Source organism: Globicephala melas, chromosome 6, assembly GCF_963455315.2.
Source record: "Globicephala melas chromosome 6, mGloMel1.2, whole genome shotgun sequence".
In the NCBI taxonomy this organism is placed as follows: domain Eukaryota; kingdom Metazoa; phylum Chordata; class Mammalia; order Artiodactyla; family Delphinidae; genus Globicephala; species Globicephala melas.
This window is the reverse complement of record NC_083319.1, coordinates 69,941,152-69,962,501: the sequence shown is the minus strand read 5'-3', so window position 1 is coordinate 69,962,501 and position 21,350 is coordinate 69,941,152. Positions and strand designations below refer to the sequence as shown.

General features: G+C 38.6%; 1 protein-coding gene across 3 annotated transcripts in view; it reads right to left on the bottom strand.

The window, feature by feature from the left end:
• The window catches only part of FOCAD (focadhesin), a 313,294-nt gene that overhangs the window by 67,894 nt on the left and 224,050 nt on the right, over positions 1 to 21,350 (bottom strand). For all 3 annotated transcript variants that reach the window (XR_009564338.1, XM_030840606.2, XM_060300979.2), the window contains exons 22-26: positions 19,452 to 19,544; positions 13,214 to 13,302; positions 10,011 to 10,055; positions 5,104 to 5,212; positions 2,047 to 2,163 (exon numbers count right to left, since the gene is read on the bottom strand). Coding sequence is in view for 2 of the 3 variants with exons in the window: in XM_030840606.2 (XP_030696466.1) it covers positions 2,047 to 2,163; positions 5,104 to 5,212; positions 10,011 to 10,055; positions 13,214 to 13,302; positions 19,452 to 19,544 (453 nt within the window). In the remaining variant the exon portion in view is untranslated. The remainder of the gene's footprint in view (positions 1 to 2,046; positions 2,164 to 5,103; positions 5,213 to 10,010; positions 10,056 to 13,213; positions 13,303 to 19,451; positions 19,545 to 21,350) is intronic.

Below are 21,350 nucleotides of genomic sequence, written 5' to 3'. Positions count from 1 at the left end.
AGTTTAGTTACAGAGGGATAAGTGTAAGTTTGGCACAGGGATCTATTGGCAGATCTCCCAAAATTTTTGGTGGGAACGCTTCCCAGTAGATGGATTATTTCCTACAGGGGGTTAATTCCTTTTAATTAAAAAGGAAGTTGAAATCCTAAAAGCCTCTGGTTACAAAGCAATAACCAGCTATTCAAAATGAAACGGAGAGCTCTATATGCTCCTTTCCTATATGTAATTACGGGAAAAGAAATGAATAACAACCCTAATAAAATGACAGGGCAGCTGAATGTGAACAGTTTCTACGAGAGTCCTGTGTTAGAGAGCTCCACCAGACATTATATAATTTATAAATATGTCTCAAGTGGGGAAGAAAGACCGTTTATCATTCCTCAGTATTACCCACTTCAAATTTTCAGACACACCATAAAGGCCGTGTTGTCCCTTGCAGTCAAAACACATTAAAAAGTGTTTTTAATTCTATACTCGTTTGCTCTCTAAGCTTTAGTACTTTAAGGATAAAAAGCAACATGAACTAAGGGATTCTTTAAGTTAATATAGCACTATTACAACGACGATACTACTCAAAATGACCCAGCTGCTAAGACAAGGGAAATAAAGAAAGTAGCTTTCGAAACAGGGCTTTGAAAAAGTATAATAATGCAAGAATCACAAAGGTAAGAGGCAACCCCGAGCTGGCTAGTAAAGACATTATTCTTATTGGATTGCAAGAACTAAGCAGCGCTATTAGAAGTCTAATACAATATCCTGTCCTGCTGAATATCTGAACCAGACAGCTACTGCAAAGACCTCCATATAAGTTAACAAGGTTTTCATCCATCATTAAAGAAATAAGAAAACTTCTGACAGAAAACAAATCATCGTAAACAAAGTACTTGTTTGAGCAAAATCTACCTTCCAATTTAATTCTACGTTATCTAGTAAGTCATTTTTTGTCCTCAAGTATAGTAAAAAAATCTAGTTCCAGACCCTAAGCCCCAGATGGATACATACCAGGTCCTCCTAAGGGCAGGAGGACAGAGGCACACAAAATGTTGTACAAAGAAGACCTAAGGCAATGAAGTTTCAGGCTAAAATCGTGATCTTAGCAACAGTTCAGGACTTGTGCTATATTTTAATTCAAATCAACTGTAATCCTCTGCCACTCAGCTGATTGTCCCATGATCCCTATAATTCCCTAAGCAATGGATAGTGATAAGGCAGAACCAAAATAATTCCATGCAGATACAGAAATAAAGCATTCACTACAGCCAATAAAGGGGAAATGAAACCTAAACCAACAAAGTGTGTTTTCAATTTGCTTCAGATCTTAGCATATAAGCATGAAGAAAGAGAATGACTAAGTAACAGGTGCTTTTTTATGATCAACAATATTACTTTGTATTTATAGAGCATTTCACATTTTCAAAACATTTTCCTGTAGATTACATAATTTGATCCTCACAATCTTCTACAAAGTTGGCAAAGCATTCATTTTTACCTTCATTTTACAGGAAGGGAAAATAAGATGATAGGTTAAGTGTCAGGTCAACAGTCACAAAACTAATAAGAGGTGAAGCTGGGGCTACAATCACTGTAGTTAATATTGCTCAATCACCTCATTTTATAAACAAGGACACAGTGGTCCAGACAGATTAACTGAACTTCCCCTGGTCACATACTCTGCAATGAAAAGCACTAAGACCAGAAACTCACGGTCCTCCGTCTTCAGCCAACGTTTATGTTACTACAACTGTAGCGCTTGACTCTGATTACACATCAGAATAACTTAGAAAGCTTCCAAAATGCTGATACCCAGGACCCATTCCCAAGCAATTACATCAGAGGTGAGGCCTATACATCAGTATTTCTTTTTTCAATATGTATATATATATATTTAAAGTTCCCCAGGTGACTCTAATGTACAGCCAAGGCAGAGACTTATATCTAATGTATAGCTAAGGCTAAGACTTACACTATATTATGGATTTCACATGAACAATTGATATAAGAATCAACGCTTGAGTTTTCTAACCATTTTTTATTTCTCGAACTTACATAATAAAAGCAGGAGAAAAGTTGTCCTCTGGGCTGGTAATGGCTATCGACAATGACCAGAAGAGTATCAAACACCATGGAAACCCACACTTCCATTGAAAGGAAATTAGGTTGAACCTGCAGATGAAGGGAAACATGAAATGATAATGGGAAAAAAGAAAAAACCTAAACTTTATTTCTAGAACCAGGGTACAACCTCCTTCTGTATGAAAGAATGAAGTGCTGTTATTAAAAACTAAACTTCACCTGCCAGGACTGCATGAAGTAGATAGGTATTTGACAAATACACATCCTCACCTGTGCCCCAATGTGAATAAGACTTACCTTTCATACAAGACTTAGCAGATGTGAGAGGATGAGGGCTGCAAAACAGAACAGACCTGGGAGCTCCTTAGAGCTCTCCCGTGTTCAGTGAGGGTAACATGGTGGTTAAAGGGAGAGACGTGCAGAGAAACCAACTCAAACTTTCTCATTTCTGACTTGTCATTTCAATAAAGCAGCTGACAAAATGTTTTTACCATCTCTAGCATTTCTGCTTACTATCACTATACTTATCACTCAAGAATCATCACATTTGCCTAGCCAAGTAAGTAAGAAAACATAAATGATCTTCAGTTTGGAAAAGAAGAGGAAAGAGAATGCAAAAAACAAAACAATGACAACAACAAAACCCAGCTCAGTAAAAAGAGAACTTGGTTTAAAAAAAAAAAAAAAATCATTCTTGAGGGACTTCCCCAGTGGTCCAACGGTAAAGAATCCACCTTCCAACGCAGGGGACACAGTTCGATCCCTGGTCGGGGAACTAAGATCCCACATGCAGCAGGGCAACTAAGTCTGCGTGCGTGACAACTACTGAGCTCGCGCGCCTCAACGAGAGGGCCCACGTGTCGCAAACTACAGAGCCTACGTGCTCTGGAGCCCACGCGACACAACTAGAGAGAGAAAAAACCCGCACGCCACAACGAAGAGCCCATGCCCCACAACTAAGACCTGACACAGCCAAAAAAATAAAGAAAAAAAAATCATTCATGACCATGGATGTCGAAAAACATTCATTAACTCACATGGTGCAAACTACAAAGGTCGATGCGGTGTTAAGAAACCTTGGAATTAATTCCTTGAATCAGACAAGACCTTCTTCTTAAGATCTTTAGTTGTTGGTCAAATGCAGATTTGAACGAAGTTTGAAAACTTCAACTTTAATCAAATAATGACATCTTGAGTTTATATTGAGTAATAGCCAAAGGCAAGGTTATCAAGAATAAAAGCAAAGCCCCATCTTTGGCTTGTGAGGCTTCTCAATGTTTTGTGTACTGTGTGCCACATCACAGGACAAAGGTTGTGGGAATAAAGAATAGAAGGGCCTGGAGCTCAAACTCTGAGCTAGACCTCCAGTTATTACTGGGGCAAATGACCTGTACAACTGGTAGTCTGACATAAATAACACCAAAACGAAGGGATCCTAGGAAGGCATGTTTACTTTTTAGGGTGTAGGTCTACCTAGCATGTTGCCTCTGCTAAAGTATTCCACGGCTCTTTCAAAGATATGAAACATTTCCACTCTAAAAAATTTTCATCTTTCTCATTATTAAAATAAGATTCTGGGCTTAAAGGTAAATTTTCATATGGTAACTAACTACATTTTTATCCTTCATGCGATAATTCCTTGGCCTCCTTCCCTTCCCCACATGTAATACACATTTGTAGCTTTTGCCACACAGCATTATTCTCTTGTTTATTGGTAAGAGCACCCTTTGGGGAATTCCCTCCTCCACGATTTAAAGCTTGGTTAAATGCTCAATCAAGCTACTCATCCTACCCTGCTGAAGGTGTAGGCATGGGACCCATGGGATTCCGAATCTTAAGTGAGTGAGGCAAAGACAGTAAATGACTATAGCCGATCCATCCCAGTAGGGGTGGTCTGCTGAAATGGTTCATCAGTACCTGTGTGTGGACTCCCCAACTTGCCTCCTGTTCTTCTCTCAACTCAGTTTTTTTTTTTTTTTTTCCAACTCAGTTTTTAAGCTTTGCCTTCAATTCCATGGGATTCCAGATTCCTTATTCTTCTAGTTCCTTTTTAATTTAAATTAGAGTTGGCTTCTTGCCCAAAAAGAACCCACCAAAAAACCCTACCATGAAAAAAGAATACAAATGGTCCATCGGGCACTCTGTGGGGACAGAGATAGGCTGAATAGCATTGAATAAAGCCCAATTTTTTGCAGCAAGAAGTGATGATGCTGATGATAATAGTTACTATTACTGACTATTTACCAGCCACTGTGCCTTTCATATATTACTTCATTTAATCCTAACAATAACCCTATCTGGTAAGTATTGTTATCCCCATTTTACAGATGGGGAAATAGGCTCTGAAAGGTGAGGTTACCAACAGTAAGCCAGAGAGCTAGTAAATGCAAGTATTAGGATTTAAATCTAGGACTCTCCTACTCCAAAGCCTGTGTTTTTTAACCACTTGACTATACTGTCTCCAGATAATGATAGCTACCAGAAAACGGGGCTTAAAAGAAGAATAAATCCATGCCTTTTTATTTTGACAGATATGAATTATCTGAAAAAGTACATTGGAAATGAACATTGGCCAGCTTGCCACATGTTTAATTAAGAAATAAATGCCTTGCAAAAAATGAATAGGCACTTTGTCACTGACATCTACAATTAAAATGCAAAGTGCAATTTTTTTCAGTCAGTAAACACTGCTTATTTATCATTTTTTTGACATCATTGTTCACTTTCAGTAAGCCTAGTTAACCTCCTAAGATTGGTTACCATGATGTAATCACAAAAAGACAAGCCCTGTTGCATAAAATTGGTACCTTCAAATGGAAATGACCACTTAACTGTGATGGAGAGAGCAAAACAGAAAAGCAGCAAAGAAAAGTGTTTTAGAGGACACTTAAGCTTACGGTATAAAGATGCATAGGGTAGCACAGCCAATGACTGTAACCTCCTAAATTCAGGGCCAGGCTTCAGGAGAAGTCTCACTTTTCACACGTTACACAACCAAAGGTCAACTGGTTCTAATCACCCTTAACTCACCTCCAGGACACCCTCAGAGTCTGAGGAGAGGCTGGCTTCATGTTTGGAAACGACGACAGCAAGGCTGCTTAAGGCTAACAGCGCGTTGCCTTTGACCACTGGGCTGTCTCTGTTTAAAAAGAAAAAAATTCCAAGAGAGGATTTGGGGGCATTAACTGGGAGAAGAGAAGGTGATATTATAGGGAGGGCAGATGAGGTCAAAAGCACTTCCATCCCTTCACAGAGCCTTGTAAACACAGGTCTGTTGGTTCCCTGATGCCAGCAGCTTCTTTCCTCCTTCTGACACTAGTGCTGATTTTTAACTCTTCTTATAAATGTATGGTCATTATGCTTTGGGTAACCTAAAAAATCTAATAAGCTCATACATCTAAGCTTCTTCTTCCTAAAATTTTTATTTCATCATTAGACCTTACATTTCCCAAGCCATCTTCTTCGGTGTCATCTTTGGCCAATATAAAAATGTACTGATTTGTTTTGGAAACATGGCGAAGGACAGTTGTGTGAATAAGCCCAGCAGAATGCAACTGGCCCCTGGCTTTTCTAAAGCACTGGTGTGTGGAATCAGCTTCTAGTGAACCACTTCAGATGGCATACTTTAACAGCAACTCGACACGCTGGCGGCTTTCCTCCGTCATTATCATTTTCCCCTTCTTTCTCTTAATATGCCAAAGCCAGCAACCTTAAAGTCAGTCTGTAACATAATTCAGAAACCCTAGATAAGATGCAAAAAAAGCTTGTTTTTAGACTATTTGCATAGAGAGTTATCTTTTTATATCACTCAAATGGTAGTTTTCTAATATTGGCAATAAAATATTAAGTTTGACTTATGAATTTGGTATGAAGAAAACTGAATCTTTTAAATACACTTACCACTGGAAAATGTACATTTAGTATTATTCCATAATTCCAAAGTAAGCCTATAGAATAAAATCCCCAGTGGGACACTGATGAGATGCTCTTGGCTTGCGGACTTCATTGTAACAGAACTCAGACAACACAGCACCCTTACCATCGGATAGTTCAGTTCTCAGGGAGTTCTACAATTGTGGGTTCCCAGAAATGCAGAGAATCCTTCCCCAAACCTAGACTTGAGACCTGAACTTTAATGAGTGTGTACATCCAAGAACTACTCCCTTGCTTACCCTGGCGCAGGAATAGAGCAGATGGGCGGGATGAGGAAGATTTCCAGCCCTGCTCCCCATGCAAGCCTCGTGTCTCCAGCCCTAGGCCACAGTCATGACTGAACATGTGAGTTAGTGAGTATCAAAAGGTTAGTATACACCTGTGTTCTTGCATTTTTGTTTCCATTTGGTAAGAATGGAACTCAGGACTTGCCATTATCAAGTTCTATCAATCCATCCATTCCTTCCTTCCTTCCTTCTCTCTCCTACTCTCGGGTGATTAAGCTCAGTGAAGGCTTGCTCTGCACTCTTGATCATTTTGTTCATCTCTTCTTAGATCATTCCTCCATGACGCCTATCATACATTGATAAGACAACAATATTTACACTGAGGGATGGGGCAGGGGGAGAAAACAGAAAGGAAGCCTTGAGGTTGAAGCAGTTTTGCAGTGAGGATTACTGGGAACTCCTATAGCTTACATTAAAATCCCAGGAAGCAAGGCAAGATGTGGGCACGCCCGGGTGCCCTAGCCAGAAAATCATTTAACAAAATCAAAATTAAACCCTTTATTTATTTATCTTTTTTTTGGTGGTGCAGTGGTTGAGGGTCCGCCTGCCGATGCAGGGGACACGGGTTCGTGCCCCAGTCCGGGAGGATCCCACATGCCGCGGAGCGGCTGGGCCCGTGAGCCATGGCCGCTGAGCCTGCGCGTCCGGAGCCTGTGCTCCGCAACGGGAGAGGCCACAACAGTGAGAGGCCCGCGCACCGCAAAAAAAAAAAGAAAATCCTTTATTTTAATATTCTCCCTTTCCTTTAACTGAGAATACCTTGAAGCCTGTTCTGCTACAAAATGGGCACGAATCCCCGCAGTAAGATTTTAAAAAGTTTTAAATTCTCAGTGAATTTATCACCCTGGAGAAATTCTTAGATGGTCACTAGAAATTGGGTATCAAAATCTTTTAAAACAAGAATATTAGTCAAGATGACATAAAAAGTGTCTTTTTAACCCTGAAATTCTGAAAGAAAATTTAGCCTCAGTTTTAAAACAGTACCCCAAATCACTGTATTTCAAAAGTTTCTCTGGTCTTGACATTCCTGAGCATGTATTGTTCTTGTAAAATGGGGTAAAATGTATTTAAAGTCACTGGTAATTAGATCTTTGGATGCAGACTAAATGCATATTTGGACATTAATCTTTGAATAGGAAAAACTAGCCCACAGTCACAATGCATGCTTAGGCCAAGTTACACATTTCATAAAGGTACGGAGACTAGCTCTCTTTTTTTTTTTTAACATCTTTATTGGAGTATAATTGCTTTACAATGGTGTGCTAGTTTCTGCTTTATAACAAAGTGAATCAGCTATACATATACATGTCTCCCCATAGCTTCTCCCTCCTGCGTCTCCCTCCCACCGGTGACTAGCTCTTGAACATCTCTTCATTCCCCACTTGCCTTGCAGTGAGTTATGGAGAGAAGACACTCCATACATACACAGTGAGACAAATTCAAGGAGGAACTGGCCAGGTGAAACTCTAGAATAGGTTCAGCAAAAACTCTTCACCTTGTTGATCACATAACTATCCCCTACCAGTCAAGCAGCAGTGATTAATTTGCATAATAACATGTCAGCATCAGTGCAGTATTTATCTAGGCAACACCACTGACATTTTAATTAAATTGTCCTTTGAAACAAACAGATGCCATTAACCTAATTAAAAAGCTCAAGGAAGGATGAGCTACCATGATGCTTTCTTAGGGACAAAGTATTACATTACATATTAGTAAAGTGACCCAAGCCTTTGGGGATTTTTATCTTCAGGTTCAAATCTATTTAATTATTAACAATGAAAATAAATTTACATCAATCATCAGGTTTTATCTGTGTTCTGATTCTCCCTTAGTCCTATCCCTGATGCTTTTAAAAATGCTCTCAAATGAGCAAATCAGTCTAATGCTGTGACTAGTGTTTTACTTCCTACATTTAATTTATGCCTCAGAACAAAATAAGCCCTACATTGGCCCAAAGTAGCCTGTGGCAGCCATGGTCCAAGGAATAGAAGGCTAAGCTGGCAGGAGATGGCGATGCGGTCCTCACAAGATTGGAGCAAGTCAGTGGGAAAAAGTAAAGAGAAGGCAGCAGACTGATTTTTTTCTTCCACTCTATCATTAATCTCTCAGCCTCTGGACCTTAACTATCTCCTGCTCACTTGCTGTCATGCCTAGTATTGTCAGGATTGCTTTAATAAGATAAGGTCTATAAAATACTGGGAAATTTTTGATGAAAAGGTAACACCATGAGAACATAAATTATTTTTACTCCATACCACTGAGAATGTGAACACACTCTTTTTAGGTATTAGTCATGAAATGATGCTTTGCAAATCTAAGATTAAAGTCTTGGTGAACTAAAATTTTAGAATGGAATCTGCCAAAACTACTGGAGAGGCAAAATTACAGTTTGTTTTAATAGAAAGCTGCTAGTTTCTTCAGCATTTGAGCTTTTGTTGCAAGTGTCAGAGCACTGTTTTTAACAGGAGCTAAGCAGACTACATAATAAAACAAACTATGAAAGGTAAAGGCCAAAGGCAGCCCCCCATCCCAGCACCTCCTCCCCTCCGATAAGCGCTGAGTGCTCTCCCACTGTGTCTGCAATTCACCAAACTAGGTAAACAGACACAAATGAGTCCCTATCAAAGCCTCTCTGTACTTTAGTTTTCATTTTGTCAACAGATATTTCCCACTGCCTCCCACGGAATTGAGTGTAGGGGAGGATTACCACTATATTCAGAAGACATGAGGCTGAGTAGTGATCAGGTATTGAGATCAGGTTTTAGAGCGAAGTACCTGCTTAAGAAATTGCTGGTGGAAAGCGAATTCTAAGGTAGATGGTGTTTTTTGGGTTTTGTTTTTTAGGCGAAATCTGTGTAGCTACAGAAGGTTCTAGGACATGAGAAAAATAAACTGTAGTTAAATATTTCTAGATAATATAGACTTTCAATACGTATGAAATTCTCTGGGTCAAAGGTATATCTATATTATTTGGTGAATAAGAAGAAAGGAAGTCAAACAGCAGCAAGCTAAGGCTAATAGTGAAAAGGAGAAGCGTATGTAACTTACTACCAGGAACAATTAGGCAGCTTGCTAACAAAGGGACCTGAAGAGACTGATCAAGCAAGTTCACTAAGGTATAATTTTCTTAGTAAGAGTTGGATTAAGATAAATAAAAAGCCTCAAGATAGCAACACTCAAGTTATTTTTGTTAAAACAACCATAAGGATATGATGGAAACTGCTTTTTTACTGGGTCTTCACATTAGTTTTTAGTATTAAAAAATTCAATATTTAGCTACCCTGGGCCCAATAACACCAGGAGAAAAAAAGGAGGTACTACGTTAAATTATTTACTGGTTCACAGTTGAGATTTAATCATCTGTTTGTAAAATAGACATAATTCACATTAGCAAAGATTTTTTCTCCCCTGTACTAAATCACAATCCTTTAAATCTAAGCCAAAGCACAGGGCATTTTGTTAGGTGTACAGCATGGGCACTACTCTGATGTAAAGTTATGTGCCTGTACTGGTTCCTCCGTATTTTCACAGAAAGACATGTAGTAAGAATTAACTGAATATGAGAAAGGATAACAACTGATTTTTTAAAAAATAACTGAAAAGTCCTTTAAATCCTTAAAGTAATGAAATGCCAGAAAAGGAGAAACTGTTCGTAACTGTGAGGAAGAAAACTATTTATAGAAAATTCCTGGTAAGAGAATAAATGGATCTTACTTTGCAGCTGCTTTGGTGACCTCATCAGTCAACATGTCTCGAACCCTGTGATACAGATGGAAAATAGGTATGAGAGTTTATAGTAGAGCAAGAAACCAATCTTTTTGCTTATTCATCAATTAATAAGAACCTCTGGCAATGACTCCAGATCTTAAAACTTCCATGTAGAATTTTAGTGTAAGGTGAAAGAACGGTAATAAGGGCTTCATTTCCAAGACAGTTTCATCTTCCTAGTCCTTAGGTTACTTAGTAGAGGCAGGGAAGGAGGTGAATGCAACTAATGTGTAGGCAGTGTTTTCATGGTGTCATCTCTTAAACTGAGTGCTGGGTATACAAGTGTCCTTTATATTATTCTCTGTGATGGACTGAATGTTTGTGTCCTGCTGCCCCAAATTCACACGTTGAAACCTTAACTCTGAATGTATGGTATTTGGAGGTGGGGCCTTTGGGAGGTCATGAGGGTGGGGCCCTCATGAATGTGATTAGTGTCCTTAAAAGAAGAGAGAAGAGAGACCAGAGAGCTTGCTTTCTCTCTGCTCTCTGCCATGTGAAGCTACAAGGAGAAGGCAGCCATCTGCAAACTTAGGAAGCAGGCCCGCACCAGCACCAGGTCTGCTGTCACCTTGATCAAGGGTTTCCCAGCCTCCATAACTGTAGGAAATAAATTCTGTTGTTTAAGCCATCTGGTCTATGGTATTTTTGTTATAGCAGCCTGAACTGACTAAAACATTCTCTCTTTTCTGCACAAGAGCTCACCAAAACAGCAATTTACTGCTTTCAAATTGTAGATAATAGAATTTTCACTATGTATGTATGCAAAATAAAATTTAAAATGTTTGCTATGGTATACGTGAAACTGATATAATATTATATGTCAATCATACCTCAATAAAAAGACAAATGTTTGTTATAAAATTGAACTAAAAGAAAATACTTACATTTGTGGATTTAAAGGAAGGTATGTTCAATTAAAATATTCACAGTTTTTTTCATATAAGAGTCTTGAGATAAAGTGAAAAACAATCATTGACTGCCAAATTTATATTCCAAAGATGATATCATAACATGTTCACTGTACATTTTGAGTTTCATAAATTCAAAGTTTTTATAACTATCATAAAAGTTTTGCAAATATAACTGTATTTGCATTTGAAATATAATAAAATCTTAGCTATTCAGCACTCTTTGAGAATGAGTCATTCTTAAGAACCAAGTTTTTCAGATAGCTGCAAACTGCTCCTTAAACTTGTACTTTATAAAACCATTTGACAGTAAATTTCTCTAAAACGTATTGTCCAATCTTGGTCTTCCTAAATGGAGTATAGTGTATTCAGTGTATTCTTTTACTGGTCAACGTGAAATATTGACAGATGATGACTTGCCTGTACTTCTAGGTAGAGCCACACCCTCCGTTAGTTCCCTCCTCTTACCTACTCTCCCTTCTCTCTGCTGCATCACCAATTTTTCCTTCTCCACTTGTATTACTCCCCTTAGCTTGTGAACACACTATAATATCTACCATCTTAAAAAAAGAAGCCGCTACTGCCCCATTCCACTGCTTCTCACACAACAGAACTCATTTAGAAGAGTAGCTTATACTTATGACTCCAGTTTATCTCTTTCCACTCTCTAGACCCTTCTATAATTTGGCTTTTCTTCCTACAAAACAGCTCCTTCATGGTCACCAGTTGACTTTCAAGAGGCCAAATCTAATGCTCAGCTCTCAGTCTCCATCTTCTGTAGTCTCAGAGCAGCATCTGACACAATCGGTTGCTCCTTTCTTGAAACACTTTCTTCCTTCAGCTTTTAAGGTGGCTTTTACGATTCCATTCTATCTTGGTTTTCTTCCTACAACGCTAATCTTCCATCTGCTTTACTGGCTCCCTCATCATGTCCCCCATTTCTAAATGTTGAAGTGCTCCAGGGCTCACTCCTCTGACCTTTTCTCTATCTTTACTCATTCCCCAGATGATTTCATCCAGCATTGTGATTTTAAATGCAGTCGATATGATGATGATTCCCAAATTTATATAACCAGCCCTGACCTTACCCCTGACCTCTAGACTCATAGTCAACAACCCACTTGATATCTCCAAAGTGCAGATCTAATTAGGTATCTCAGGCTTAGCAAGTCTCAAACCTGATTTCTACCTTAGACAGACCTGCTTTTCTATAGTTTTCCCCATCTTAGTAAATGGGAACTCCATACTTTTAGTTATTCACAGTCAAAATCTTGGAGTTATCCTTGACTTCCATCTCTCTCTCACATCCTCCATTCCATATGTCACCATGTATATTTGGAAGAGTATTGCTAACAGACCACTCCCCAAATTATCATTTTCAGAAGATGAAATTAAAACTATGTGTAAAGGAAAATAGGAAGCGAAATCCAAATTCTTAATCTCTAATCTTAAATCCAATGTCATAACGTTTTAAACTGCATTGCTATTTTTTAAATGAATCTAGGAAATGTAACTTAGAATAGAATTAGTTAACTGTACATGTGTACATGTGCGCATGCGCACACACACACAGCTTCTGCTTTTCTACATATGCCAATTGTTAGTAAATAAAAAACTGAAACCAAGTAACCTTTGAACAGATTTTTATATTAAAGAAACCTGTGGCTACAGGAAAAGCTATTTAGATTCTGGGCACTTTACTTAGATTTAGGCTGCTGCAACATTAATCTGACAAGGTATTCATCACAACCCATGTAACAATTTAAATTGCTTTTAATGTGCCAGCACTTACACATTTCTAGATAATATAGTGGGAATTCACTGGGGGACATCTGCCAAAGAAATTAAAGCCTTGACATGGTAAAATTGCTCCTAATAATGAAGATGTCTTGGGGAGGGAGGAGCAGGGGAGTGGAAGGGTATTCCTTGACTAAATGAGTGGGAAAAACGCAATTTTCATTCAAAAGCATATAAAACAATCAATTATAGGGAAAAAGGGAAAAACAAACCATTTCCACACTGCTTTAGAAAACAATAAAAATATTTAAAAACCATGAATAAAGTGCTCCTTCTTTGATCTGGGGAGGAAATAGAAAATACACCTATCACATCTTCAGCCCTTTGCCCTTCAGGCTCATACAGAGGTTAAAATTCCAACATTAAAGCCTTTAAAGTGGTCACCTTCTCCCTCACAGTTCATTTCCCATAACAAATAATGAGCACAGAAAGCCATCCCCTTACCAGAGCCAGGCTGTGCTTTTTTTGTATTGCACCTCCTCAGGTCCTTCTTTTCCATGTTTTAACTGCAACTCCAGCTCTCCTATCCTCCCCTGCAAAAAGCACAGCATCCATCAGCATGCAAACTCTATGGCCAAAATTATCTTAAAATTTTTTTGGAAACACTTAGGTAACAATCCTTTCCCAATTGGCCTTAGGTGTTCCTGATAAGATATCAGATTTTGACAGAGGATGTGTGAGAAGAGAGAATTATATCACTGCTCAGGGATTTCCACATTCACCAAATAAGCATATCCTGGAGAAGTTGTATGTTTGGCAAATTTAGTGCAGAGCACTTCATTTGGGGATATCTATTAAAAGCAGATTTGAAGTCCATAGGTCCTAATCAACAAATCCCCTATATTGTAAAAATCTGCCTGTGTCAGCAGCTGACAATTTCAACTGACATGATACCAAGATTGGGGTCTGGGTACCAGTATTCTAACAGAATGGTAGAAATGAGTAGGAAGTATATAACACTTAAGATTTAGGTAATGTATAACAAAAGTTATTCTCAAACAGATGCAAATTACATTTCTATTTCTTGACTAAACTTATAGATATAATTCTCAACCTGTACCATGCAATAAAAATATAGCTAATATCATCATCCCTTTAAGGGCAACGCCTTCAAATATTTATTATCTGTTCTATTTTTTTATACTCAGGATTATTTTGACCAGATGCTTTCCCCTCTACTCCATCACCAATTACATTATTTAAATGTAATTGAAATTCTGGTTTATTGATATACCCTGAACTGAACAAGAACTCAGATTGCATACTGTATTACTGAGTAATACCAAACCATTTTCAGAAGTGGTCGTGCGGCTCGCATTCTCACTAGCGGTAAACAAGAGTTATGGCTGCTTCACATCCTCACCAGCATTTGAAATTACCAGGCTTTTAAATTTTTACCATTTTGGGAGGTGTAAAATGGGGCCCATTATGGTTTTAATTTTCATTTTACTGTTTACTGAGATTGAGCATCTTTCCAGATGTTTAATGACTATTTGGGTTTCCTATTCTGTCCATTTTTCTATTGGTTGTCTTTTTCTTATTGATTTTAGAGTTCTAAGGTGTGCTCTACATAAGAAAAATTAAACTCTCTATATATTCTAGAGAGGGAAGCAATATAGCTTTAGGTTAAGGATGTGGACTCTGGAATCAGGATGTCCTGACCTGATGTCATTTCCACTTACTTGCTGTGTAAGTTTGGGCAAGTTACTTCACCTCTCTAAGCTTCAATTTCCATTTGTAAAATATAGCAAACACCTAACTCATGGTATTAGAGCATCACATAAAAAAATGTGGAAAAGTGTCTATTTAGTGCAGTGACTGGTACCAAATAACTGCTACCATTACCAGGTTTGCTGTCAAAAACAAACTCTCCTTATTATCTTCTTATAATCTATTCTCTCACGAATATATCTAAATCCTTCTTGAAATAATTCATATTTTTAATCTGTACACTCTCAAAGAGTAAAAGGTTCCCCAAAACGTAATATCCAGACTATAAAGTTGCATGCCCTTGTATTTCTCTCATATACTCTCAGTTGCTAGCTTGTAAGCTCATTGAAGAGTACAAGGATGGTTTTATCCATCTAAGGAGTCCCTGTATTTTGCACAACCTCCAGCACACAGTGCCCTGGGGTTCACCAGTTCAGGCACTCTGAGATCTGATGGGCATTCTGTTCACATCCTTCATAGTTTCTATTTACTTCAATCATGTTCATCCCCATCTCCGTGTTTTCAATGATAGAATCCTGACCCTTTCATTCTCCCTCTGTCTCTTGGAGCAAGGTATCAGAGGTGATCAAACTGGCAAGATACTGATATTAATATTTAATATTGATAGCAGCCTCCCAAGAGGGTAGGCAAAATAGAAAATCATGTTTATTGCCTTCTCTGTTTGTTATGCTTCTTAAATCATACCTCTTCCCTCCTAAAACATTTACTTTCCATAATGCTTTCCAAAAAAAAGACAAATAAGAAATTAAAAGGTTAAAAATCTGTTCAGAAATAAGCAAAACACAGAAAGGCCAGTATATGTGCAGCCTCTTGAGAAGGCCTACTTTTCTGATCTCTCCTGTAGCCATAAACCAGTACAACTATTCTATAGTGACTAAGTAAATTTCTCATTTTCTCTTTCTCAGAGTCTCAGTTCTTCTCAATCTCCTCTTCTGAAAGGTCTCTAATTCCTTCTACCCAGCCCCTGTTAGGCTATTTATTCAGATCTACTTTGCATCCAATTCTTCACCTACTGACAACAGAGATCCAATGGCATTTAACTCAGTTACCTCTGCTTCTGGTTAACAGCTGTGGTTAAGGAGGGGGGTAGGGTGGGGACACTCACTGGGAGAGAAAAGGCTGAAATGATCACTTGAAATGAGATTTTTTTTTAATAAAGTTATTTATTTATTTATCTTTGGCTGTGTTGGGTCTTCGTTGCTGCACACGGGCTTTCTCTAGTTGTGGTGTGCAGGGGCTACTCTTTGTTGCAGTGCGTGGGCTTCTCATTGCAGTGACTTCTCTTGCTGCAGAGCCAGGGCTCTAGGCATGCAGGCTTCAGTAATCGTGTGCACAGGCTCTAGAGAGCAGGCTCAGTAGTTGTGGCACACGGGCTTAGTTGCTCCGCAGCATGCGGGATCTTCCCGGGCCAGGGCTCAAACCATGTCCCCTGCATTGGCGGGCGGAGTCTTAACCACTGTGCCACCAGGGAAGTCCTGAACTGAGTTTTTTGGATTGCCTGTAGATTCCAATTATTAATTTATCTATTCCTCTTCCTTTGTAAAAAAAAATCTTCAGCCTAGGTAACCACAAGCTTGCTGGTTACAGTGAGCAAATTTTACCTAACTCTAAACCTGCACATTAAAGACAGACAAACAAACAACCTTTACAAATGGTCAAAGACTAATCTACTAGGGATCACAATTCCTGACCGGTTTTGATTTCAGATTATTGTGCAGCCAGCTGACCAACTCAGGAAATAAGTATCTGCAGTCAACCTGTTTTAACCCCTCTGTCCTGTCTGAGGTCATATTCAGAGTCCCTAAGGGCCCTTTAACCAAAGGCTGGAGACCTTAACCTCCTCAGCATCCCACAAGGGCAGAAAGGTAAAGCCGACCTGTAGAGGGCACTTTACCAAAATGGACTTGGAACCGTCTATCAACTCGTATCTGCATTTTTCAACGTAATGGGAAGAAATCCGAATACCTCCCCATGTCAACCACTTTGATATGCTTATAATTCAAAATCCGATGTTCTTGTGGAAAAATTAGATAAGGCTGGAAGCTGACGCCTAAGCAAAAGCCACTAGAAGCGTTCAAATTGCAAACATTCACATTATAGTCAACCTCTGGGAAATAATGTAGAATGCACCTTTTAGCGTATCTCCTAGGCTTATTGAATAAAACATGGCTCCTCTAAATGATTCTCTAGCCTAATGCTACGAAATATGTCTAACACCAGATGGAAGTAACTGTACCTCCTGTACTGAACGAAGAGCTATCCTCCAGGATGGAAATTCTTGATATAGGTGAGGAGTTTGGCAGTTCCTCTAATTCTTCTAAGATCCCACAAATTCTGTTTAAGTGTGTGGGCTCATTTAAAAAGACTTGCTGAACAGTTAAAATGCATCAGCATACTTTCAAGTAATAGTGATAGCCTAAAAAGCACTGTTTTTAGTACTTTTCAAATAATACTGAAAATTTTATTATAGTCCCTACTTTGAGTTTCACCTCTTAATCCCCAATTCTCAATGGAACTAGACTTGATAGAAACCCAAAGGAAAGAGATTTTAAGTGATAAATAAATAAAGATACACACTATCACCTACAACAGTAGAAAAGCAGAATAATTGACCTGTGTTACTAAAAATACTCAGCTGGCTTTTCATAAATTGATCTGTCCTCTAAAATATTAAACCAATTTGCATTATTTATAACAACTAATGACGGTGTTAGGGAAAATGCATGATGCAGTGGCCAAGGCTGAGGCTCTGGAATCAGACAAATCCAGGTTAAGTTCCAGTTCTCTCATTTACTGACTGTTAGATTTTGTGCAGTTTGCTTTGCTTTCCTAGCTAACCCTGCTTCCCCATCTATAATCCCATTCTACGTGAGGCTACCAACATCCACTTCAAAGAGCTTCTGTAAAGATGAATTGAAATACTATACATTAAATGTTGGACAAACACTAGTTATTTAATAAATGGTAGCTCTTGTTATAAAAAAGAAACCACCGAGGGTTTTTTTTTTAATCAGTTGCTTGTCATCTGCATGTTATACCATAATTCTACTCAATTTCACCTTCTTTATGCTAAGAGCTAAATAAAATTCTCAGTACATGCTGCAGGAGGAGTTGTTCTTGCCAGCTCCAGGTGCCTATACTGGAGTACATCCTCTATTAAAGCATCAAAGATTTGTACTGGCATTGCTAGTGGACACGTTAGTCTCCTGCACTGGACTGGGAGCTCACTGAGAGGAAGGAGTGCTTTATTCCTCTTTCTATCCCACACACCCGGCACAGGACCTGGCCAGTAAAGTACGTTCCATAAATGTTTGGTGAAGGAAAACACTGCAAAATTACAAAGGGAAAAATGAGTGTGTGAAAAAGTGCATACTCTGATGAGCAATCTCACTCTTCTTGAATAAAAACTATAATTGGTTAAGGGTGTGTAGAGGTAATTCATTCATTCACTTATGCATCCACTCAAAACAAAGTGGCCAGATGCTGCTGAGGATAAAAAAGTGTGTAGGCCAAGCAAAAGGGTACAATGGTTCCAAGGGAATGTCTTTAAAATGCAGATTCCAGTTTAGTTTGGGGAACCATCTAAAACACTGTTGTTCAGAGTAGGGTTGACAGACTGAATCAAAATCACCTGGCAGCTTGGTAAACATGGAGATTCCTGATCTCCTATTCAGTTCCAGTGAACCAGAATCTCTGAAGATGCATTAGTACTTTATAAATTCTAGAATGAATATGTTGTAGCAAGGTTTTAATTTGAGAACATCAATGCTGAGATGCTTAGTCATTCCTCCGGCCCCACCTCTATCCTTTAGGACAGCTGTTACCTTTAACCATAACACCTCATTTCCTAAGCCTTCATGAAAATCTTATTTTGGGCCATAAATTACTTAAGTAATTTAGATTTTGTCTATCATCCTTAACAGAGAATTTTAAGCTAGGAAAAAGGATTGAGTTAGTAGTTTTTTCCTTATGCAATTAAATGTTCATATATTCCCAAACTGATTAAAAATTATTTCTAACTTTAAAAACTCACAAGCTATAACTTATAATATTACTGGAATAAAAGAAGTCAAATTGAGCGTAATTCATTTATTTAGTGAGCACTAACTATGTTTTAGACACCATGTCAGGTTCTAGAGACGCAACAGAGAGGAAAACACAGCTTCTGGCTTTAAGGAACAGAGTCAACTGGAGGGAGGCCCCAGACATATAACTAGGGTGATAAGGGCTTTGAAAAGGGAAGCATGGGTTCTAAGGAGGCACACAGAGAGGGAAGGCACACAGATAAAAACCATGTAAAAAAAACAAGTAGAAATTTGCCATTCCAACATGTGCCCCTTTCATGAGTATGACAACTATAAATACAAAGTGAAACTTATTCCTGGAATTGAGAAAAAGGGAAAAGCTGCAAAACCAGCCTTGAATAGGCAGAGAGGGAACGGCAGTGCCTGCAACAGAAGGAACAGTGTAGGTAAAAGCCAAGAGGTAGGGAAGACATGCTGAGTTTGGGAAAACAAAGAAATTGAGCAAGGCCGAAAATTCAGGGGAAGGGTTAAGAGACGAAGCTGGAGATGTAAAAGCAAGTCCAGCTCGAGAGGGCGCAGGTACAGGATGAAATGATGAGCTCAGTTTGGGACACGCTCAAATTGAGGTGCTGTGGGACAGCCACTGCGGATATCTGGGACAATGAGAGGTGTTCACAGAGCAGCAGGACATCGGAGAGGAACGCTCAAGAGGCAGCTCTGGATGGAACACACATCTGGCGGGGGGCGGGCATCACATTTAAAATTTAAGTCCAGTTATATATGCATGCCTCACATTCTTTTATGAGCAAAAATAACCGTTGCCTTTTTGATAGTGCTATTTTCCTAAGTGCTCTTACACTAACTACGTATTTGTAGTAAACCTTAAGAGACACGCCCTAGAGCAAGCCACCCCATGGTTTCATTACCTGTAAAATGGCATGATAAGCACGAGTCATATATGCGAGCCAGGCCTGTGGGAGAAAAATTGCACGGTGCCACTCGGAAAGCTGGATGTGAACCTGTGGGAAAAATGTACCATGACATAAGTTAGGCTGCACAGTATTAAAACAGAATAAAATGAAAACTGTATCATCAATTCTCTCTTTCCCTTCATTTTCTACGGTCTGGATTCTAAAACAAACCAAAACAGTCTAGGATCAGAACCACAAATAAGATCTTTCAGATATTTTCAAAGGAGAGGAGCTTAGAGTCCTGTAAAGACAAAATACAGTAAGCCTGGAATTTTCTAAATTAAAGCAAATAAAATCCTACAATAATAACAAGTTAAGATGTATGTGTAATACAACTATGCCCTCGAAAATCAGGGGGAAACTCTGTAAAGCCTCTTGCCAATGTCAGGAAACTAGGTATTGTCTAACAAATCCCCCTAGTAATTTTAAATAAAAATAAATACCGCTCACATCTTGGACTTCCAATATGACAATTTCTGAAGTAATAAACTTAAATTGCCAACAGAAATATCATGTTGTGTAGAAACCAGGATGTTAAGAGCATGCAAATGAGTCCCGCACACAGCAATTGAGCACACCACTAGATAAATGCCCTTTAATCAGTGTGGGTAAACAAGAGAAAAATGATATATGCCAACACTGAAATCCTGTTTCTGAAGACAGGCCCAGACAAAACATCTGGTTTTCATAGTCATTTCTGTTTCTACCTATTAGTATACTGCTATCTTGCGACAAATCTTCCCAGGTCTGCTTCTGTTAAAGAAAGATCACTCAAGAAAAAATAGTCACAGTGCATCACATTTCACGTTTCCTGTAACTCATCTCATCTCAACTCAAACAACGGAAACTTTAGTCTGTGTCTTACAGACAAAAAACAACAACAAACACACAAAAAGGACAAATTTCTACATAATTACCCCAGAATCATGATAACTACAGTGTTTAAAGAGATTTTACTGTATTATAGGAATTAATTTTCTCAAGTGCTTTGTGATGGGGAAGAGAACAGCCTCTCTGAATACAGTTGGTTCCCATGGCTTCTGGTATTTTCTTTAATCCCAATCTAAGTGTGGGCCTACTATACGCAAGGGACTCTGGAAGGATGTGAGGATTATAAATCGATCAGTAACTGCACAGAGTTCAGAAATGCGCAGGGAGAGTCAGAAACGTACACAAATAGATTATAAGGCAAAATTATGAAGCATCTATGGGAACAAAGAGATCAGTCTGTCTGCAATCTAGCACTCCTCATCCCACTGCTTCTTTTTAAAAAATTAGATACTCAAACTGTATGAAAAAGATACTCAGATCACGAAATGAACCTAAAAAAAAATTATAAAGTCAGATTTCTTGCTTTTCTGATCAAGTACTCACTCTATTGAGTAGGGTAGGGGAAGCCTTGTCAACATGTTAACAAAACTCCTTGAAGGAAGGGGCCTACCAATTCCTGCTTCTTCCCTTGTTATCCAGGAAGCTCTGGCGGCATTAATTAGTCCTTGACCTTGCTCTTTGTTTCCAAAATGTGGGGACTTCCCTTTAGCTTTTTCCTACCCTTTTCAAAAAATACATTAATTATCTTTAAGTTCCATTTTGAGACCTGGATTTCACAGAAAGGATACAAACACCACAACTGAAACTTTTATCTCTTACTTCAGAACCTCAAAATATTTTAAAATTTTGCTGCTACATAATCCATGGACATCATTGCACAACTGAGAATATCCACAGTCTCAGCAAACTGGCAAAAAGAGCACTGGATGTTCTTGGAAAGACAGCGATCTCAATTGGCTTCTTAAACTTGAGTTAAAAAAAGAAAGTAATATGAAAAAATGTAAAGGAACATGAGCAAATCAA